Below are 23,584 nucleotides of genomic sequence, written 5' to 3'. Positions count from 1 at the left end.
CACGATCCCAAAAGAGAGCTCAGCCTTATCCATTGTCTTGAAGTCTTAGTTAGAACAGAGAAGACCTCTTATAAGGGAACCTGGGAGGAAATGTTTGAGAAGGAGGAGCAGACAGTAGGAAGGAAGGGTGACAGAAGAAGAGGAAGAGTGAAAGGGGTTGGGGGGTAGGGGAAAGGCAGGAAAGAAAAGAAGTGCTCAATAAATATCATCGATTATGATGATGAGGTAGAGGAGGAGGCCAAAAAGGGGATGAAAACAGAGGGAGAGAGAGGGTTAGAGCAACATAGGAATGGAGGAAAGAAAGGAAGGAATGAAAGGAGGAAGGGAGAAGCGAGAAAGGGAGAAAGGTAAAGGAAAGGAATGAGGGGAAGAGTGGGGAAGAGAGGGAGGAAAAAGGGAAGAAGGGAGGGAGAAATGAAAATGAAGAGAGAAATGGAGTGAGGAAGAGTGAAAATTTAGTAGCGGGCCCATGTATGCATATATTGTGACCACAAAGCAACAGCTTAAAAAGCAGAATTAATATTCCCATATTCTACCTGTTTCTGAATGGTACTGTAGCTATCATCATTAATTTTTCCCTTCCACAAGGAAGGGCTGGGAAAGAACACTCTCCATCTTTTTTCCTCAGAAACATACACTGTCTTATAACAGTGTGTTCTGATCCCCTCCGAAACTCCCTGATATTCACGGACTGATGAAAAATAGGATTCTTTCCAGATAGCTGTCGAAACTATTCAGGTCCAGGTTGTGTTGGATGCTTTCAGAGAGACTAAAACAGAGTTGTTGTCACTGCTATCTAGAGTGCAATGGATACTCTCTAATAGTATTTCTTAAGGGTTTACTGCATTAAAAGCAACGTGCTGTTCCGGGAAAGAGTGCATGGATGAGAATCAGACAATCCTTGGCCCTCAAAGCATCTCACAATTTAAGTATAAAAGCAGAGAGAGGAGACTGGATTACAGCCACATAATCAGAGATGGATCAATAAAATCCTTAAAACATTGCTGACACACAATGTCAAAAGCAGCTGGGTATTGTGGCTAGCAGAATGGAGGCATGGGCTTTTCAGGACTCAAAGACCAGTGGCCACAACCACAGACCCAGTGACAAACCACCACAGCCAAGCAGCTGCCAGAGCAGCCGACACGGCGACCCACCACTCAAAGTTTTGTGTGGACGTGCTGCCGTTGATTGATTGCTCACCTAAGTTCTTAGTTCAGTGCTCTGCATAGAGTAGGTGCTTAATCAGTATCCTTAAATGAATTCCTCCTGGGTAGAAATCATGTTGACTAATTCTACTGAGCATTTCCTGACACATAGTAGAATGCTTTGTACACTAAAAATGCTACCACTGAGTGATTAATAGGGAGGATTACTGAGATATAGACAGGAAAAGCAGGACATTTACCTTGGCTGCTTCCTGTTGCCTCCATCTCTATCCTGGCCAAGGGGACTGAAGAGCAGTTCTCTGTGACCCTGCTGACCCTTTCCACAGTACCCGTTTTACACCTATGGGAGGTGAGATAATTGCTCTGTCAGTGGACAGTGGCTGAGAGGGGAGAGGAACCAACTTCTCCCGGACCAAGATCGCCACAGCCTCTCTACCCCAGAAGACACAGCTACAGACAGAGGGAATGGGACCGGGGGGTGCCCAGGGATGCGTGTGCTGTACAGTCGCCTCTCTCTGCCCCAGTCCTCCCTTCCAGCTGAAACCTGGGAGCCATTTGGGAGCCAATCTGAGCTCACAGTGTTGTCTGGATGGCAATACTTTGTCGTTGACAAACCGAGATTAAAAGTTACTCTTTTCTGAGACCTCACACAGGAGGGGATCCAGTCTAATAACTAAGGCCCTCTGCGCCCAAGGTCTTGGAAATGGGATGGTGAGGGCCTAGGTGAAGATTTTGCAGGGATGGCTCCCACCCTAGAGCTCCAGCCCAAAGCTGCAAAGTTCTTAAGGAAAGCCTGAAACTCCAGTGACAGAGAGATGGCTTTATCCTACTCACCCGTCTCCATAGCTCTGGTGATCGGAGGGGCAGCTCGCGGCTAGTCAGACTTAGGCAGGACAAGATTTATCAGTTGCTTTAATCATCTGCACTCCCTAAGGGAGTGATTAGAGAGTGTGTGTGTGTGTGTATATGTGTTTGTGAGTGAGTGACTTGCAGAGCAGTAATCCACTCTGACACTGGGACTGGGACATCTCGGGAAATGCCCAGAATCCCCTCCCTGCTGCCCATCAGTCTGGGATAAGATGAGCCCAGTTCTCTCTCCACAATTATCTGATGTTATCTGACCATTAGAGATGCCCATGGAGAGAGAGGGCAGCATCAGTGCTGTACCCTGCAGCCTCCGGGGACATCCCAGCTCCCACCCACAGCCCAGCTCTGCTGGGAGCCAAGCCTGTCTCTCTCCTGTCTGTCTGACTCTCTCACCCCAGGGTCACACATTGCCACAGATTCTTCTGTGCTCCGGCCCCTAACAATTCTCTCCCTGACCGAGTGCCTCATCTTCATCACTCTGCCCAGTGAGAAGGATGGAAATTTGCCAGGGATAGATTGGGCAGGCCTATTCCCCCAATCTAATGCCTTTTCCCATTGCCCTTTGATCCAATTTCCAACATTCTGTCCATTTGTTTTCATCCAGCAATACCTCCTTGTGGCTGTTCTTTACCTGGCACCATGCCATCAGTACCCTCCCCGGACCTTTGTGTCACTCCAGCCAGCAGAGTACCCTCATATTTCTTCTCTGCAGCAGCACTTCCATTTTACTTGCTTTCTTCGAGTCTCTCGGTTCCGCCTCCTCCTGCTTTCCTGCTCCCAGAAAATAGTCCCAACATCCCCACCCTGAAAAGAACACGTCAAACACACAAGGCATTCAAATTAATTTATTACATAAATCCACTGAGTACAGCCCATCCCTGTATTTATAAATCAGAAAGGAAAGAAGGGTTACCCACCCAGAGTGAATGATACAAACCTAGCACCATTTTGGAACCCCGTCCCTCTGGCAAAGGACGATGTGGGGGTTGAAGCCTGAGTGACTGAAAATGCAATGACGGCTTAATAGCCCCTAAGAAAGAAAACAAGGGTATGATCAATCATAGCCTTGCTATTTGATGCTTGACAGGTTGGTCCTCTTGTGAGTGAGACACAGAATGGATCTTATTGACCTGTTCTAGTTCTCTAGTCGTAGTATTGGAAGTAGAAGTAATTTCATAATATTGAGCCCCTCCTGAATTCAATAAAGAAAAACAATCTCTGTCCATCTCCGGCACTTTCTGTGGTCCCTTTCACCTTCTTATGATTGCCCCTGCTTCTCCTCAATCCAGATAACCTTCCTTTTTCCCTTCCCCCTTCCTTCACTCTCTCAACTCTCATTTCCAAGGAGTGTTGGCTCCTGAGAGGAGTAGTAAATAGTTAATCAGTAGTTAATAGTTCCCCAGTTGCTCGTATAAGACTAGCTTGTGATATAAGACACTTTTTGAGGCTAGGAAGTGTTGTCTTAAATGCCTAGGATAGTTATCTGTGCACAGTAGGCTTTCAATCTAGACAGGGATTGTGGGCAGAGATTGTGTCTTCTAAATCTATTTTACTCTCCCGACTGCTTAGTACAGGGCTCTGGGCACTGAAGATGCTCAATAAATGATTCTGACTGATTCATTCATTTCAAGTTTTGGTTCCTCTTACAGCCCCTAGTGCTTTTTGACTCGTGACTATGGAGAAATGGCCTTAGCAACAGAGTTGAGTCCGGAACATTTCCTGGTGGCTGAAGTGGGACTCCTTGGAATACGTAGTTTTTCAGAGGATGCCCCAAAATGAGAAATGATTCATTGCTGAAATGCTGCTGTATCGTCCCCTAGGGCCAGCGAGGACTAGGCCATGCTGAGAGGTGAGTCTCTAACCCCACATCCATCTCTAGATTATTCCAGCCTACAGGTCCCTGTAACTACTTAGGTTAAGGCAATGTAGCAGGAATAGGGCAGCAGCAACAGTGAACTGCTATGGTTGTCATGACAGCCATCAACTGGCAAAATGCATGCCCCAGAACTATATTCACCCAGGTGGTGATTAGGTTACATAAGAACTCAACAGCATTGCTGGGAAGAGCAGGCTCCGTACAAATCAGGACCGCTGGTCACCTTATCCCAGTGGGACCTGGTAGGAGGACAGACATCATCCCTTCTGGACAGGGAAGATGTTTACCACCTCTGTTATACTGTACTCTCCCTAGCACTTGCATAGTGCCCTTGTACACAATAAATGCTCAATAAATAAATGTGATTGCTTCCCTGGGTCCTTAAGAGAGTTCCTGCTTGGAAACAAGAGAGTCTCTTTTCCAGAACGTTCTCATCCTCCTGTCATTGTAGATCATCAGGAATGGACTGATGGCTGAGAAGGTGAATGACAGCACCCGGTGGCTGTCCACCAGCAGAGGAGACTTCTCTTTCCTATTTAGTATAATGTTCAGCATGACTGTCTGCCGCCCATAGAGGATGATGTAGAGGGCGACCAGAGCAATGACCCTCTTGGCCGCCTGGACCTCGGGCATCACCCTGGGGGAGCGGCCAGGACCGTGGAGGTGTCGGACCCGCCGGTGGTGTCTGTGCAGGACAAACACCATGTAGCTGCTGGCCACGCTCATGAGCCCCACGAAGAACAGATCTCGCAGGGACAGCACAATGGAAAATATCAAGGAAGTTTGTGCACTGGAATTGACCATAGAGCAAAATTTCATGTCCTGGTGGGTGTGAGCATTACCACTATTCTGAGGGCCTGTCACCAATATCAGCATATTCAAATCAGTCAGCATATTGAGAATCCAGAATATGACAAGGGAGGGCATGATGTACTTGGGTAATTTAGTTTTGATTCCTGCCCACCAGGAGGTGCCGGGGCTGATGGTGACGGCCTGGAAGACGCTCAGGAGGCAGGTGGTGCAGATGGAAAGACCCCGGGCCACTCGGAAAACATAAAAGACCACTTTACATCCAGCAGCATCCAGGAAATTTCTCAGTCCCCAAACTGACAAAATGTCTGGTATTCCCCTTGTGAGGAGGACAGTGGTGTTGGCAAAGGCCAGATGGGCAAGGATCAAGTCAGAAAAACTGGCTTTGTAGCTGGTGGAGATTATCTGGGCATAAAACAGGAAGACGAAAACATTCACTGAAACACCAATGCTGAATTGCAGCACTATTGCGATCCCGAAAGAAAGCTCAGTGATATCCATTGTCTTCAAATTTTAGCTAGATCCAGAGAAGGCTTTCTTGCAAGCCAACCTGGGAAGAAATGTTTGTGAGAGAGGAGTGAAAACAGGAAGGAAGGAACCAAGGAAGGGAGAGACAGAGGGAAGGGAGCAGGGAAGAAGGGAGGGCAAGAGAAAAAAAGGAAGAGTGAAAGGGATGGAGGAGGGTAAGAGGAAGAAAAGGAAGAAAGTATGTGCTCAGAAAGTACCCGTGATGATGAGGAGGAGGAGAAGCCCCAAAAGGAGATGAAAATAGAGGGAGATAGAGAGGGAGAGGGTTAGAGGGTAAGAGGGTAGAATGGATAGGAGAAAGGAAGTATGGAAGCAATGAAGATGGAAGGAATGAAGGTGGAAGGGAAAAGTGAGCAAGGGAGAGAGAAATAAAAGGAATGAAAGGAGGAGTAAGGAAGAAGGAGGGAAGAAGGGAGAGTAGGAATGAAGGGGAAAAGAGAGAAAAGGAATGAGGAAGGGTGAGAATTTAGTAGAGTACACATATATTCATATATCAACCACAAAGCAACAGTTTAAAAGGCAGAATTAAAATTCCCATAGTCTGTTTCTGAATGGTACTGTAGCTATCATTATTAATTTTTCCCTTCCACAAGGAAGGGCTGGGAAAGAATACCATCCGTCTTTTACCCAGAAACATTCACTGTCCCATAACACTCTCATTCATTCATTCATTCATTCAATAGTATTTATTGAGCGCTTACTATGTGCAGAGCACTGTACTAAGCGCTTGGGATGAACAAGTCGGCAACAGATAGAGACAGTCCCTGCCATGCTGATCCCCTCCAAATCTCCCTGATATTCATAGAATGATGAATGATACGATGCTTTCCAGATAGCCATCTAAACTATTGGGTTTAGGCTGTATTGGATGCTCTGAGAGAGACTGGAACAGAGACCTTGTCACTGTTATCTAGAGTGTGATGGAAAGTCTCTAATAGTGTTTACTAAAAACTTACTTGCGAAGGCCCGTGCCGTTCTGGGAAACAGTGGAAATTGGATCGGGTCCCTGGCCCTAAATGGTCTCACAATGTCAGTATACATGTGGGAAGAGGAGACTGGATTCTATCCACTTAAGGAGTGATGGATCAATAAAAGCACTAAAAGAATGTGAGACTAGGACAGAGACACCAAACGCCAAAAAGCAAGGAAAGCAGTCAGGCACTATGGCTAAGAGGATGGAGGCTTGGGCTTCTCAGGATTCAAAGACCGAGAGTCACAACCACAGCCCCAGTGACCACCACAGCCATGTCAGTCACCAGAGCCGTCACCGCGGCTACCCAACGCTCAAAGTTTTGTGGAGACGTGCTTCCCGACTGTAAGCTCACTGTGTGTCTTCCAACTCTGTTACATCCTACTCTTTCAAACACTCAGCTCAGTGGCCTGTACACCATAAGCATTCCATAAATACCATCTGTGATGATGTTGCTGAGGCAGAGCAAGGCAGAAGGGACTGAACCCTCGTTTCAGCCTCAGTTATGAACCCCAGTTCACTCTTTGCCCCTTGTCCTTAGTTGGGGTAGGGGTGGGGAGGCGGGGATGACCATTAGCATCCCAGTTACATAAAAACATGACCACTACCCTGAAGGTAGAAGAAAAGGTAAAAGGAGGCTAGAGGGGAAATCACGTCTCTCTCCCGTTATATCAGCAAGAGTTGATATCACCTTCTCCCGCTAGCTGTTCCTCCAGAAGGGTTTCCTGTATTAAGTTCAATTTTTGAAGTAAGGCTTGTGCATATCCTCATTTTTCACTAACTTACACTAATTTATCTCTGTGTTTAACCTTGCTTACTTTTACAATTAGTGTCTTTGATTATCTTTTTTTAATCCTCCAAAAACTTTACGTAAGCTCTTTGAAGGCAAGGATCATGTCTATTACTTCTATTGTTCTCTCCGGCTTCTTAATATAGTGGTCTGCGTGTAGTGAGCACTCAATAAATGTGATCGATTGATCTCCCGCCCAAGTTCTTAGTAGAGTGGTCTGTATACAGTAGGGGCTTAGTCAATATCATTAAGTGTAAATTCCTTGTGGGTAGGAATCACGTCGACTAATTCTACTAAACCTTTCCTAGCGTATAGTACAGTGTTCTGTACACTGTAAGTGCTATCACTGACTGACTGATAGGGAGCATAACTGAGATACGGTTAGGAAAACAGGCCACTGGACTTGGCTGCTTCCTGCTGTCTCCGCCTCTATCCCGGCCAATAGGACTGAAGCGCAGATCTCTGTGACCCTGCTGCCCCTGTCCACAGTATCCGTCCCGGACATATCGGAGGTGAGATTATTGCTGGGTCAGTGGACGGTGGCCGAGAGGGGACAGGAACCGACCTCTCTCGGACCATCATCGCGGCAAGCCCGCTATCCCGAAGGACATAGCTACAGGAGGAGGAAAGGGAACCAGGAGGAGGAAAGGGAACTATGGGCACAGGAAGATCATTCAGTCATTCCACCATATTTATTGAGCACTTACTCTGTGCGGAGCATGGTACTAAGCGCTTGGAAAGTACAATCCCTGCCCACAATCGGGCTCACAGTCACACACCTCCTCTCTCTGCCCCAGTCCTCCCTGCCAGCTGAAACCTGCGAACGGTTTTGAGTCGCAGTGTTGTCCGGAGGGCAGCACTTTGTCTTTTACATACTGAAATTAAGACATTCTTTTCTGAGACCTAGGACAGCAGGGGATCCAATCTAATGCCGAGGGCCTCTGCTCCTGAGGTCCTGGGAATAATAATGAACAATTATGGCATTTGTTAAGAGCTTACTATGCGCGAGGCATTGTACTAAGCGCTGGGTGGGAAGGTGGGGGTCTAGGAGATTGGTGTTCAGGGGTGAACCATCATGGCTCCCAGCCCAGAGCTCCAATCTGATGTCGCAGAGTTCCTATGGAAAGCTTGAAATGGCACTGATAGAAATATGGCTTTATCCTACTCACCCATCTCCAGCGCTCTGGTGGCTGAGGGGGCTGCTCACAGGTAGTCAGTCTCTGGCAGGACAAGATTTACCAGCTGCTTTTCTCATCTCTCCCTTCCCTCAGGGAGTGATGTGTGTGTTTGTGTGTGTGTGTGTGTGTGTGAATGAGTGACTCCCTGAGCACTAATCCATTCGACACTGGGCTGGAGACATCTCTTGAAATGCCCAGACTCCCCTCCCTGCTGTCCACCAGTCAGGGACAAGAAGAGCCCAGATCTCTCCCCGGAATTTCCTGCTGCTAAATGACCTATGAGAGATGCCCATGGAGAGACATGACAATATCAGTGCCATATCCTGCAGCCCTGGGAACACCCTTGCTGCCCCCCACAGCCCAGTTCTGCTTAGAGCCAACTCTGTGTCTTTCATACATGTCTGACTCTCTCACCCCAGAGTCACACGTGGCCACAGATTCTTCTGTGCTCTGGCCCCTAACAATTCTCTATCTGCTTGTCTCGTCTTCATCACTGTGTGAAGGATGGAAAATTGGGAGGGGTAGATTGGGCAGACCTATTCCCTCAATCAAATGCCTTTTTCAATTTTCCTCTGCTCCAATCTCCAGACTCCTGTCTATTTCTTTTCATCCAGGGGTCCCTTCTTGTGGGTGTTCTTTATCTGACACCAGCACCCCAAAAAACCTGCTAATCTCTCTTCCGACAGCAGCGTTCCCTAGTGGCTATCATTTCTCGTTGCAGCAGGCCTCCATGAGTGACTTAATAATTTCTCTCCTGTCAGCCACACCCCCTTTTGTCTATTCTCTTGATGCCATCAGGTCCACCTAAGACCTGTGAGTCTCTCCAGCCAGCAGAGCAACCCTGGCATTCTCATTCCACTTGTTTTCTTCAAGTCTCTTGGTCCCACCTCCCTCCTGTTCCCTTGATCTCAGAAAATAACCCCGACCCTTAAACACGATCGCATCAAACACACATGGCATTCAAATTTCTTTATAACAGGAATTCAGTACATTCAGTACAGCCCATCCTTGTATTTATAAATCAGAAGGGAAAGAAGGCTAACTGACCTAAAAAGAATGATAAAAATCCGGCACCCTTTTGCAACCCCATCCTCTGGCAAAGGGCGATGGTGGGGTTGAGGCCAGAGTGACTGAAAATGAACATGGAAGCTTAGCCTCTAGGAAAAAGGACAAAGGTATGACCAATCATACTCCTGACAACTGATGTTTGACAGAGTGACCCTGTTGTGTGTGAGACACGAAAGAGATTCCATTGATCTGTCCTAGTTCTTCAGTCTTTGTAGCAGAAGCATATGGTCTTCAGAATATTGAGCCTCTCCTGAATTCTACAAAGAAATAGGATCACTGTCGATCTCTGTCACTTTCTATGATCCTTTCAACCTTCTTACTACTGTCCCTACTTCTCATTTCAGATAACCCTCCTTTTCCCCTTCTTCTGCCCTTCACCCTCTCAAATCTCTTCTCCCCTCCTCTAGGGAATGTTTGCTCTCCAGATGAGAGGATTCACTTTGGAAGGAAATACTTGGGAAACAAGAGATACGGAATCTCAGCCTCTTCTCGTTCCTGGTCAACTTCAGTAGTTCATAGCTCCCCTCCTGTTCATATAGACTAGACTGTGTGAAAAGAAATTTTTGAGGCTAAGAAGTATTCTTGGGAATAGTGTTCTGCACACAGTAGGCATTCAATCACTAGGACTAGACATAAGTTCCTTAAGGCCAGGAACCATGTTTTCTAACCCCATTTTACTCTCCCAAGTGCTTAGTACAGAGCTCTGGGCTCTGAAGGTGCTCAATAAATAGTAATGATTGATTCAGTCATTAATTTCAAATTTTAGTTCCTCTTACAGTCCATAACGTCTTTTAACTGACGACTATGGAGAAATGGCCTTGAGTCTGGAGCACCTCCTGGTGCCTGAACTGTGACTGTATTTGGAGTCAGAAGCTTTTCAGAGGATGCTCTGAGATGAGAGGTGACTCGCTGCTATATCTCCCCCTTGGGTCATCGAGTGCTGGGCCATGCTGGGAGTTGAGTTTCGAACCCCACACCCTGCTCTGGATTCCTCCAGCCTGCAGGTCCCTGCCACAACCTACGTCTAGGGAATTCATGAAGCAGTGTCTGGACAGCTTCAGCCATCGTTTAGAATCTTAGGTGTCCCAGAACTGGAATCACCAGGATGGTGATTGGGCTAGGTCAGGGCCAGGAAGCATTGCTGGGGACAGCAGGATCCGTACAAATCGGAACATCTGGTCACCTTATATGTTGGTATTTGTTAAGCGCTTACTGTGTGCCGAGCACTGTTCTAAGCGCTGGGGTAGACACAGGGGAATCAGGTTGTCCCACGTGGGGCTCACAGTCTTAATCCCCATTTTACAGATGAGGGAACTGAGGCACAGAGAAGTTAAGTGACTTGCCCACAGTCACACAGCCGACAAGTGGCAGAGCTGGGTTTCGAACTCATGAGCCCTGACTCCAAAGCCCGTGCTCTTTCCACTGAGCCACGCTGCTTCTCCATAATGTTGGTATTTGTTAAGCGCTTACTATGTGCCGAGCACTGTTCTAAGCGCTGGGGTAGACACAGGGGAATCAGGTCGTCCCACGTGGGGCTCACAGTCTTAATCCTCATTTTACAGATGAGGTAACTGAGGCACCGTGAAGTTAAGTGACTTGCCCAAAGTCACACAGCTGACAAGTGGCCGAGCTGGGGTTCGAACCCATGACCTCTGACTCCAAAGCCCATGCTCTTTCCACTGAGCCACGCTGCTTTTATCCCAGTGAGCATAGTGGGAGCACAGACAACTTTCTTTAAAATTGTATTTTTTAAACACTTACTATGTTCCAGGAACTGTACTAAGTGCAGGGGTAGATGTGAGGTAATCTGGTCAGATGCAGTCCACGTCCCACTTGGGGCTCCCAAGTCTTCATCCCCATTTTACAGATGAGGCCCAGAGAAGTGAAGTGATTTGCCCAAGGTCACACAGGAGATCAGTGGCAGAGTCAGGGTTAGAACCCAGGTCCTTCTGACTCTCGGGAACTTGCTCTATCTCCTAGGTGACGCTGCTTCTCTGGGACCCTATGAGGGATCTGGGTCAGAAGCAGGAGATTCCCTTTTCCAGAATTTTCTCATCCTCCTGTCACTGTGGATCATCAGAAAGGGACTGATGGCTGAGAAGGTGAATGACAATAGCATGTGACAGTCCACCAGCAGAGGGGAAATCTGTTTCACATTTAGCATAACGGCCAGCATGACTGTCTGCCGCCCATAGAGGAGGACGTAGAGTGTGACCAGGGAAACCACTCTCTTGGCCGCTCGGACCTCGGGCATCACCCTGGGGGGTCGTCCGGGCCCGTGGAGGTGTCGGACCTGCCGGTGGTGCCTGTGCAGGACAAACACCATGTAGCCACTGGCCACGCTCATGAGCCCCACGAAGAACAGATCTCGCAGGGAGAGTACAACGGAAAATATCAATGTAGCTTGTGCACTGGTATTGATTACAGAGCAGTATTTCATGTCCTGGTGGGCATGAGTATTTTGGGGGCCTGTCACAAATATCAGCATATTAAAATCAATCAGCATATTGAGAATCCAGAAGATGACAAAGGATGGGAGGATGCACTTGGGTAACTTGGCTTTGACCCCTGCCCACCGGTTGGTTCCGGGGCTGATGGTAACAGCCTGGAAGATGCTTAAGAGGCAGGTGGTGCAGATGGTAAGACCCCGACCCACTCGGTAGAGGTAAATTGCCATTTTACACCCAACAATGTCCAGGAAATTTCTCAGTCCCCAAAGAAACAAGGTATCTGGGATTCCCCTGGTGAGAAGGGTTATCGTATTAGCCAAGGCCAGGTGGGCAAGGATCAGGTCAGAAGAACTGGGTTTGTGGTTAATGAAGATCATACGTATATAGAACAGGAGGAGGAAGACATTCCCAGTGACCCCGATGCTGATCTGAAATAGCATCATGATCCCGAAAGAGAGCTCAGCGTTATCCATGGTCTTGAATTTTTAGTTAGATCCAGAGAGGGACTTTTGTAAGGGAACCTGGGAAGAAATGTTTGATAAAGAGGAACAAAAAGAGGAAAGAAGGAAGGAAGGAAGGAAGGAAAGATGGTAGGAAGGAAGGAGGAAAGAAGGAAGGAAGGGTGACAGAAAAAGAGGGGGAGTGAAAGGGATCGGGGGGGGGGAGGAAGGTAAGAAAGTAAGGGCTTAATAAATAACATTGATGAAGAGGAGGAGGAGGAGGAGGAGGTAGCTGAAAAGGGGATGAAATGGGGTTAGAGGGTAAGAGGGATGGAGGAAAGCAAGTGTGTATGGAAACCAGGAGGAAGGGAGAAGTGAGGAAGGGAGAGAGAGAAAGGAAAGGAACATGGGGAGGAGTGGGGAAGAAAGGGAGGAAGAAGAGAAGAAAGGAGGGAGGAATGTAGAGAAAGAGAGAGGAAAGGAGTGAGGAAGGGTAAAAATTTAGTACAGTACACATATACAAATATATCTTGACCACGGTGCCACAGTTTAAAAAGCACAATTAAAATTCCCATCTTCCCTCTGTTTCCGAATGGTGCTGTCATTATAATTCTTAATTTTTTTCTTCCCCAAGGAAGAACTGTTCATAGTTTTACCCAGAAACATTCACTGTCCCATAACAACTGCTTTTCTGACTCATTTCAAATTTCCCTGATACTGACAGATGAAGAATAGGTTTATTTCCAGATAGCTGGCTAAGGTATCTGGGAAGAGTTTTGCCTAATGGATACTACATGGATGAGGAAGTCAGAAAGACCTGGGTTCTAATCTCGACTCTGTCACTTGTCTGCTGTGTGGCCTTGAACGCGTCACTTAGGTTCTCTGCGTCTCAGTTACTTCATCTGTAAAATGGAGATTAAGAATGGAAGCTCTATATGGGACAGAGACTGGGTCAATCAATCATTTATATCAATTATATTTATCGAGCGCTTACTGTGTGCAGAGCACTGTACTACGTGCTTGGGGGTCTGCAATACAACAATAAACAGACACGTTTCCTGCCCAAAGAGAGCTTACAGTCTAGCGGGGGAGACAGATGTTAATATAAATGAATAAATTATAGATATGTACATAAGTGCTGTGGGGTTAGGTAATCAGGTAATTTTGCCCAACCCAATTACCTTCTATCTACCCCGGCACTTAGTACAGTGCCTGGCACACAGCAAGTCATAATAAATAACAATATTATTATCATTATTATTACTATTTAGGTCCAGATTGTGTTGGATGCTCTCAGAGAGACTAGAACAGAGTTCTTGTCACTGCTATCCAGAGTGTAGTGGACACTCTCTTATCGTATTTATTAAGAGTTTACTGAATGAAAATCACCGTGCCCATGCTCTTGCCATTAGGCCCTGCTGCTTCCCATTAAAGGGAAAGGATGGCTAGAGGGGTGATCACCTCTCTCCCTTTTTTGTATCAACTCTCATCTCCTCCTCCAGAAGGCTTTCCTGCATTAAACTCAATTTTTGAAGTAAAGGTTGTGCATATTTTCAATTTACACTAACTTGCACCGATTTAGCTCTCTGTTTAACCTTGCATAGTAGTACTATTTTTTTAACCTTCCACTATAGGTAAGCTCTTTGAAGGCAAGGATCATGTTTTCTCCTAACTTTTTAGTACAGTATTCTGCATTTAGTGAGCGCTTAATAAATATGATTGACCGATCGCTCTCCTAAATTCTTATTACAGTGCTCTGCACTGAGTACGTGCTTGATCAGTGTCATTAAGTGAAAATTCCTTGCAGGTAGGAACCATGTCTACTAATTCTGTTGAATTTTTTCTAGCAGGTAGTACAGTTCGAGGGAGGATCGATCGGGAGAATAAGTGGGATACGGAAAGGAAAAGCAGAACATTTACCTTGGCTGCTTCCTGCTGCCTTCATCTCTATTCTGGCCAATAGGTCTGAAGCGCAGCTCTCGGTGACCCTGCTGACCCTGTCGACAGTTCCGGTCCTGGACCTATGGGAGGTGAGAACATCACTGTATCAATGGACAGTTTCTGAGAGGAGACAGGACGGACCTTTCCCGGGCCATGAGCACTGCAGTGCCGCTATCCTGGAGGACACAGATGCAGAACAAGGAAAAGGGAACCATGAAACACAGGGAGATGTGTGCTGCGCAGCCTCCTCTCTCTGCCCTAGACTTCCCTGCCAACCAAAACCTGGGAGCCATCGGGAAGCCTATCTGAACTCGGAGTGTGGTCTGGATGGCAACACTTCGTCGTTTACATACCGAGATTAAAAATGATTCTTTTCTGAGACCTCGCACAGGAAGGGATCCAGTCTAATACCTAAGGGTCCCTGCTCCCAAGGTCTTGGATATAGGAAGTTGGAGGCCTAGGAGAAGATTCTTCAGGGGTGACTAGCCATGGTTCCCATCCCAGAGCTCCAGTTGGAAACCGCAGAATTCCTGTGGAAAGCATGAAACCCCACTGACAGAGAGACAGCTTTATCCTACTCACCCGTCTCCATCGCTCTGGTGGTCGAAAGGGCAGCTCAAGGGCAGTCAGACTTAGGCAGGACAAGATTTATCAGCTACTTTAATCATGTCTCCCCTCCCACAGGGAGTGATTAGTGTGTGTGTGTGTGTGTGAGTGAATGAGTGACTCGCTGAGCGCTAATCCACTCTGACACTGGGACTGGGATATCTCTGGAAATGCCCAGACTCCCTCCCTGCTGCCCACCGATCAGGGTCAAGGTGAGTCTATCCACAATTACCCATAATTGACTCTCAGAGATGTCATGGAGAGACAGAGTGCCTTATCCTGCTGTTCTTGGGCCATCCCAGCTCCCACCCACGGCCAAGCTGTGCTGAGAGCCCAGCCCGTCTCCCTCCTTTATGTTTGACTCTCTCACCCCAGTGTCAAACGTTGCCACAGATTCTTCTGTGCTCTGGCCCCCAACAATTCTCTCTCTATCAGCATATCCCATCTTCATCACTGCTCAGCCATAAGGATGGAAAGTTGGGAGGGATAGATTGGGCAGGCCTATTCCCCCAATCTAATGCCTTCTTCCATTTGCCTCTGGGCCAATCTCCAGAATCCTCTCGATTTCTTTCCATCCAGGGGTACTTTCTTGTGGGTGTTCTTTACATGACACCAGCACTCCCCAAAAACCTGCTCATCTCTCTGATGACAGCAGGGTTCTCTAGTGGTTTTTGTTTGCAGTTGCAGCAGGCCTCCAGGAGTGTGTTAATAATTTCTCTCCAGTCAGCAACACCCCCTTTTGTCTATTCTCTTCATGCCATCAGGTCCATCTAGGACCTGTGTGTCTCTCCAGCCAGCAGAACATCATTGTGTCTGGTCTCTGTAGTGACGATCACATTCCACTTGTTTTCTTTGAGTCTCTTGGTCCCGTCTCCCCACCCTGCTCCCTTGATCCCAGAAAAAAGCCCCAACCCTCAAAAATAAACACGTCAAACACACATGACATTCAAATTTCTTTAATACAGAAATTCAGTACATTCAGCACAGCCCATCCCTGTATTTATAAAACAGAAGGGAAAGACGTCAAATGGACCTAAAAAGAATGATGAAAATCCGGCATCCTTTTGGAACCCCATCCTCCAACAAAGGGTGATGGGGTTGAGGCCAGAGTGATTGAAAATGAGCATGGCAGCTTAACAGCGCTAGGAAAGAGAACAAGGTTTTGACCAATCAGATCCTTGAAAACTGATCTTTGACAGGGTGACCCTGTTGTGAGTGAGACACAAAATGGATTTCATTGACCTCTCCTAGTTCTCCAGTTATTGCAGTAGAAGCAGTGTGGTCATCAGAATATTGAGTCCCTCTTGATTCCAATAAAGAAAAATGATCCCTGTCACTTTCTGCGATCCCTTCAACCTCCTTACTCTTGTCCTTACTTCTCCTCATTCCAGATAACCTTCCTTTTCCCCTTCTTCTGCCTTTCACCCTCTCAGATCTCTTCTCCCCTCCTCTAGGGAATGTTAGCTCTCCAGATGAGAGGATTCACTTTGGAAGGAAATACTTGGGAAACAAGAGATATGGAATCTCAGCCCCTTCTCGTTCCTGCTCAACTTTCGTAGTTTATAGCTCCCCTACTGTTCATATAGACTAGATTGTGTGAAAGAAATTTTTGAGGCTAAGAAGTATTTTTCGGAATAGTGTTCTGCACACAGTAGGCATTCAATCAACAGAACTAGACAGTAAGTTCCTAAAGGCCAGGGATCATGTTTTCTAACCCCGTTTTACTCTCCAAAGTGCTTAGTACAGGACTCCGGACATTTAAGGCACTCAATAAATGGCAATGATTGATTCAGTCATTCATTTAAAATTTTAGTTCCTCTTACCGTCCATGGTGTCTTTTAACTGAGGATTGGGGAGACGGGCTGAAGAACGGAGTTGAGTCGGGAGCACCTCCTGGTGACTAAACTGTAACTGTGCTTGGAGTCGGAAGATTTTCAGAGGATGCCCTGAGTACCGGCTCCTTGCTGAAACGCTGCTGTATCTCCCCCTTGGGTCATCGAGTGCTGGGCCATGCTGGGAGCTGACTCTTGAACCCCATACCCAGCTCTGGATTCCTCCAGCCTTCAGGTTCCTGCCATAACTTGGGTAAAGGGAATCCATGCAGCAGGGTCTGAGCAGCAGCAACAGTGAGCATTTACGATTACCATGACAACCACCATCTGGAGTCTTAGATGCCCCAGAAGTGGAATCACCAGGATGGTGATCAGGCTACATCCGGGCCAGGGAGCATTTCTGGGAAGAGGAGGCTCTGTCCAAATCGGGACATCTGGTCACCCTATTCCAGTAGGGCACAATGAAAGGACAAATGGCTTCCCTGAGACCCTATGAGGGATTCAGGTTAGAAGCAGGAGATTCCGTTTTCCAGAGTATTCTTATTCTCCCATCACTGTGGATAATCAGAAAGGGACTGATGGCTGAGAAAGTGAATGACAATAGCATGTGACAGTCCACCAGCAGAGGGGAATTCTGTTTCACATTTAGCATAGCGGCCAGCATGACTGTCTGTCGCCCATAGAGGAAGACGTAGAGGGTGACCAAGGAGATGACTCTCTTGGCCGCTCGGACCTCGGGCATCACCCCGGGGGAGCGACCGGGCCTGTGGAGGTGTCGAACCTGCCGGTGGTGGCTGTACAGGACAAACACCATGTAGACACTGGCCACGCTCATGAGCCCCACGAAGAACAGGTCTCGCAGGGAGAGTACAACGGAAAATATCAAGGTAGCTCGTGCACTGGCATTGCCTAGAGAACAATATTTCATGTCCTGGTGGATGCGAGCATTATGGGGGCCTGTCACAACTATCAGCGTATGAAAATCAATCAGCATATTGAGAATCCAGAAGATGACAAAGGAGGGAAGGATACATTTGGGTAATTTAGTTTTTCTTCCTGCCCACCAGGAAGTGCTGGGGCTGATGGTGATGGCCTGGAAGATGCTTAGGAGGCAGGTGGTGCAGATGGTAAGACCCCGGCACACTCGGTAGAGGTAAAATACCATTTTGCACCCAGCAGTGTCCAGGAAATTTCTCAGCCCCCAAACAAACAAGGTGTCTGGGATTCCCCTGATGAGAAGGGTTATGGTATTAGCTAAGGCCAGGTGGGCGAGGATCAGGTCTGAGGAACTGGGTTTGTGACTGATAGAGGTCATGTGGCTATAAAACAGGAAGAGGAAGACATTCCCGGAGACCCCGATGCTGATCTGAAATAGCATCATGATCCCAAAAGAGAGCTCAGCCTCATCCATTGTCTCGAACTTCAATTACGACCAGCGGACGCCTTTTCCAGAATGACCTAGGAGGAAAGGGGTGAGAGCGGAAGGAAGGGAGGAATGGAAGTGGGGGAGGGAAGAAGAAGGGAAGAAAAGAGGGCCAAAACAAGGGGAGAGAGAAAGAATGAGAAGAGGAAATCCGGAAGGAATGGGTGAAGAAGGAAGAGAAGGAGGCAGGGAAAGTAGAGGGGAAGGAAAGAGGAAAGGAGAAGGAAGGAAAGAAGGAGGGAAAGAGGGGTGTGGAGTGGGAAGAGAGGAAGGATAGAGAGAGCAAGAGAGAAGTTTACTAGAACACAAATATGAGTATTTTATACTATATATATATGCTTTGTACATAGTAAGCGCTTAACAGATGCCATCATCATTATTATTATATGCTTTGAAGTAGAATTAAAATTCATATATTTTATCTGTTAATCAGGTTGGACTGTAGCTAATCATCATCAATTTTTCCCTTCCATAAGGAACAGCATGAAAAGAACACTGCTCATGTTTTTATCCAAAAACTATCAATGCCTCCTGCAAACAGAAGCAGTTATCTTTCATCCCTTCCAACCCTCCTAGCGGTTCACTGGCTGATTCCATATATGTGATTGATTTATTTATATTCATTCATTCAATCATATTTATTGAGCACTTACTGTGTGCAGAACACTGTACTAAGGACTTGGAAGAGTACATTATAACAATAAACAGACATATTTCCTGCCCACAATGAGCTTTCAGTCTGTCTACCCCTCTAGACTGTAAGCTCTCTGTGGGCAGGGAATATGTAAAATTGTTATAGTGTAATACAGAGCTCTACACACAGTAAGCACTCAGTAAATATAATTGATTAATTGATGAAAGCTAGGGTTATTTTCAGGAGGCTGTCTATGTTATCTGGTTCCAGAGTATAATGATCGGGACAGAGACTGAGAAAGCAGCAGGTGCAGTTTTGGCCCCCATGGCTTAGTGCTCAGCACTTAGTTCAGTGCTCAGTACTTAGTACAGTGCTTCAGCTCTTAGTGCCTGGCACGTGCTAAGTGTTTTACAGATACGATCATTATCATCAATATTAGTAGCAGTTGACATGACTGTTGATGCTGGGGATCTGATACAGAGACCCATTAACCTCCCAGTTATCCCTGGACATGAGCAGTTCCCAGAAGGAAAGGGTGGAAGAGGGAGGAGGAGCTATCGATTAATGGATTTTATTTATTGAGGACTTACTGTGTGCCGAGCACTATATTAAGTGTTTGGTAGAGTACAATATAAAAGAGAAGCAGGATTGTCCAGTGGATAGAGCATGGGCCTGGAAGTCAGAAGTACTTGGGTTCTAATCCCGGCTCCACCACTTGTCTGCTGTGTGATCCCGGGCAATTCACTTAACTTCTCTGTGCCTCAATTCCCTCATCTGTAAAATGGGAATCAAGACTGTGATCCCCATTTGGGACAGGGACCGTGTGCAACCTGATTAGCTTGTATCTACTCCCAGCGCTTAGTACAGTGACTGGCACACAGTAAGCGCTTACCCAAATGTCATTTTAAAAACAAAACCAGAGTTAGTAGGCACGTTCCCTGCCTATAAGGAGCTTACACTCGACTATGTGGAGATCACCTCTCTCCCTCTTTTTTTATCAACTCTCTCCTCCCTCAACTCTCCATGCTTTGTCTTAAGCTGTTGAGTCATCTCCGATCCATAGCGACTCCACGGACACATCTCTCTGCCCGGAGTAAGCGCTCAATAGATAGGATTGAACGAATCTCTCCCGGAGCTCCCCACCTCCAACCGCAATCGTTCTGGTAGTGTATCCATAGAGTTTTCTCCGTAAAAATACAGATGTGGTTTCCCGTTGCCTTCTTGCGCACAGGAAACTTGAGTCTCTGCCCTCGACTCTCTCCCATGCCTCTGTTGTCCAGCATGGGTGAGTTTTGACTTGTAGCAGATTGCCTTCCACTCACTAGCTACTGCCCAAGCTAGGAATGGAATAGGTAGGCCTCTGCTTGGCTCTCCCTCCCATAGCCGAGACTGGAAAGGTACTGGAAACTCTCCAGGGGCCATCCTGAGAGGGGCAACTTCCTATATCCTGTTCCTTTTTTTCCCAGTATTTGTAAGTGCTTCCTGTGGGTCAAACCAGTGTTGGGGTAGGTACAAGTCTCTTAGGTCAGACCCGCTACCTAACCTGCTTGGGGCTCACAATCTAAATAGGAGGGAGAACAGGTATCCCCATTTCACAGTTGAGGAATCCGAAGCACTATTCCTCCCCAGCTTATCTGATGACTGTGCCTCCACCTCACCTCTCCAATACCCAGCCTTTGGAATTCACCCATTTCCCTCCCTGGAAATCCCTCCCCCTTCAAACCGGCAGCTCTATGGTTCGTCAAAACCCACCTAAAACCCACCTCTTCCAGAAGGCCTTCGCCGGTCACATCTATTATGCACTTATGCACTTATGATTATTTACTGCCCTTAACAAGGTAACCATGGTCTCAACTTGAGTCAATTTACATTGAACTTTCACACTCCTGCTATCAATTCCTTGTGAATGGCTTGAGTCTGCTAGCCTCCCCTCTAGACTGTAAGCTCCTTAAGGGCAAATATCCTTTCTTCTAATTTTATTATATTTTCCCAAATGTTTAGTACAGTGCTCTGCTCACAGTAATCACTCAATATGATTGACTGGTTGAATGATCCTTGAGGCTGCGAACATATCTCTTCCTCACCCATATTTACTCAAGCCCTTAACAGTGTCCTGCACACAGTGGGTGCTCAGTACATACCGATCGATATGTCGGGGGAGTAGGATATTAAAAGGAAGACGGGACTCTTACCTTTGTAAGCTTCTGCCTCCAGCTCTGTCCTAGCCACCAGGATTGAAAGGGGGATTTCTGGGTCCTGCACTTACTGTCCACAATAGCCATTCTGCTCCTACGAGAGGGAAAATCGTCACTGCGAGAGTGGAAGGTGCTTGAGAAGTGACAGGAACCGACTTCTCCCAGGCCACGATCACCGCAGCCCCGCTACCCTGGGGGAAACACCTTCGGAAGGAAGAAAGGAAAACCGTGGGACCCAGGGAGATGTGTGCTGTGCAGCCGCCTCTCTCGGCCCCAGTCCTCCCTGCAAGCCGAATCTGGGAACCGTTCCGAGCTCGTCGTGGCTATCTGAATCGCAAAACTATGCCCTCTACACACGGAGAATAAAAGGGATTCTTTTCTGGGACTTCAAACAGGAGGTGATCCAGTCTGAGGCCGAGGGGGCCTCTGCTTCACAGGTCCCGGGAATGGGAAGGTGGGAGCCCTGGGAGAAGGCTCTTCAGGGGTGAACAGCCCAGCCTTGATGTCCCCTGGAGCTCCAGTTCAAAGCCACAGGGTTCCTATGGAAACCCCTGAATCTGCACTGACAGAGACAGGGCTTTTTCCTACTCACCCCTCTCCATCTTGGTGCTGGCTGGGAGGGCGGCTTGTAGGCACCATTTATTGGCCACTTTCCTCATTTCTCCCCTCCCTCGGGAAGCCATTAGTGTGCGTGCGTATGAATGAGTGAATCTCTAAGCACTAAGCCACTCTGACATTTAAACTGGGACATCTCTGGAAGCTCTCAGAGTCCCCTCCCTGCTGCTCACCAATCAGGGACAAGATGAGCCCTGAGTGTTTCCCCCACAGTGCAGCAGTGCTAACTGACCTGCAAGCAATGCCTCTGGAGAGACATGGCAGCCTCAGTGGCCCATCCTGCAGGTTCTGGATGGTTTGCAGCTCCGTCAGGATCCTAGACTGCCTGTCCTTCTGGTGTGTGTCTGATACTCCCCTTCTCTCATCCCTGTTGACTGAAGATACTTCTGTGCCATTGCCTAAATAAGCCCAAGGCACTGTACTAAGCACCAGGGTGAGGCAATAGTTGTCCAAGACAGAGTCCATGTCAAAGAACTTGCACTCTAATGAGGAGGAAGACACACATATATTTGCTACTAGCAGAACTAAAAGAAATAATTGACTTGACAAGTGGATGAATATGTGTTTAGTGAAAGACAGAATATACGTATAATAATAATAATAATAATGGTATTTGTTAAGTTCTTACTATATACAAGGCAGTGTACTAAGTGCTGTTTATATATATATATATAACATATATATGTGCATATATACACATATGCATATATAAAATGAACACATAAATACATAAATATGCATTTATATATGTTTATATATTATTTACTACTCTATTTATTTTGTTAATGAGGTGTACATCCCCTAGATTCTATTTATCATGATAATGTTGTCTTGTTTCTGTTTTGTTCTGTTTTGCTCGGCCGTCTGTCTCCCCCGATTAGACTGTGAGCCCGTCACTGGGCGGGGATTGTCTCTATCTGTTGCCGAATTGTACATTCCAAGCGCTCATACAGTGCTCTGCACGTAGTAAGCGCTCAATAAATACTATTGAATGAATGAATGAAGTGCTGGGGTGTAGCAAATCAGTTTGGGTATGGACCCGACACCAAGTGGGGCTCAGTCTCAATTCCCATTTTACAGATGAGGCAACTGAGGCACAGATAAGTGAAGACAAAGCACACAGCAGACAAGTGGCAGAGTGGGGATTAGAACCCATGACCTTCTGACTCTCAGGCCCATGCTCAGTGTAATGCAGCTTCACATACACATTCCAGAATTCCTCAGCATAGCAGCGAGAGAGGGAGAGATGAAAATCTAACAGGTAGAGGTATGCAGGGAGGGGACTGATGGAAAGTTCTAACATAGGAGCATTTGCGGCTGTGTGTGACCTGAGGGTGAGTGTCAGACACACACTGGAAACCCAGACTTGGCTTCTCGCACCGCTGGGCTGTGGGTGGGGACTTAGATGTCCCCAAGTCTGCAGGGTATGACATTGATGCTGCCATGCCTCTCAGGGGGGCATCTCTGGGAGCAAGAGCCAAGGCCAAATTACCCAAATGCATCCTCCCTTCTGGGTCCTCTCCTGAGCGTTCAATCTGCTGTTTGATGTTAATTCTACATCAACTACAGGTAACAAGCCCCCCAAAACAGTACTAGCGATCAAACCTTTAGTATATTTAGCCTTAAGTATTGTTCAGTGGCTTACCTCAGCCCTCACTGCCCTCACCGTTGCGGCTGCATTGTCTGGCCGTGATGTTTTTGTTGAAGACTTCATGGGAGCAGCCAGCTGGTCCCCCAGGGAGATGCCTGAGGTCAGAGAGGCCAAGAGATTTGCTGCCCTGGTCATCATTTAGGGACAACAGACAGTCATGTTCGTCGTTTCACCAAACAGGCAAGAAAAATCTCCTCTCCATGGTCTGGTCACCCACTTTCTCGATCATCAGTCCCTTCTTGATGATTCACAGTGATAGGAAGATGAGACTCTTATGGAACAGAGAATTACTGGTATCATTACAGACTCTTCCATTCGTGGCTCAGTGGAAAGAGCCCGGGCTTGGGAGTCAGAGGTCATGGGTTCGAATCCAGCCTCTGCCACTTGTCACCTGTGTGACTGTGGGCAAGTCACTTAACTTCTCTGTGCCTCAGTTACCTCATCTGGAAAATGGAGATTAACTGTGAGCCTCACGTGGGACGACCTGATTACCCTGAATCTACCCCAGCGCTTAGAACAGTGCTCTTAACAAATAGTAAGC

At 47.1% G+C, this 23,584-nt stretch overlaps 2 protein-coding genes, 1 non-coding gene and 2 pseudogenes across 3 annotated transcripts; all 5 read right to left on the bottom strand.

Annotated features, from left to right (window-relative positions):
• Positions 4,256–5,223, bottom strand: ORNANAV1R3201 (vomeronasal 1 receptor ornAnaV1R3201). The gene is given in 5 exon segments (NM_001253593.2): positions 4,256–4,259; positions 4,262–4,268; positions 4,271–4,283; positions 4,285–4,311; positions 4,314–5,223. Coding segments are annotated over 5 exon segments (961 nt in total), but the record flags the coding sequence as incomplete, so codon positions are not given.
• ORNANAV1R-PS3017 (vomeronasal 1 receptor ornAnaV1R-ps3017 pseudogene) lies at positions 4,294–5,091 on the bottom strand (annotated as a pseudogene).
• Positions 5,224–11,258: 6,035 nt separating the features above from the next.
• ORNANAV1R-PS3953 lies at positions 11,259–12,179 on the bottom strand (annotated as a pseudogene).
• Positions 12,180–17,015: 4,836 nt separating this feature from the next.
• ORNANAV1R3014 (vomeronasal 1 receptor ornAnaV1R3014) lies at positions 17,016–17,936 on the bottom strand. Its single transcript, NM_001253406.2, has one exon. The coding sequence runs from the start codon at positions 17,934–17,936 to the stop codon at positions 17,016–17,018; it is 921 nt and encodes a 306-aa protein (NP_001240335.1).
• Positions 17,937–19,877: 1,941 nt separating this feature from the next.
• Positions 19,878–20,015, bottom strand: LOC114807755. The gene has a single exon (XR_003755829.1). It is a non-coding gene; the product is annotated as a small nucleolar RNA SNORA7 (small nucleolar RNA).
• Positions 20,016–23,584: the final 3,569 nt, after the last annotated feature.

Source organism: Ornithorhynchus anatinus, chromosome X3 (assembly GCF_004115215.2).
Source record: "Ornithorhynchus anatinus isolate Pmale09 chromosome X3, mOrnAna1.pri.v4, whole genome shotgun sequence".
Classification (NCBI taxonomy): domain Eukaryota; kingdom Metazoa; phylum Chordata; class Mammalia; order Monotremata; family Ornithorhynchidae; genus Ornithorhynchus; species Ornithorhynchus anatinus.
This window is presented reverse-complemented; position numbering and strand designations above follow the sequence as displayed.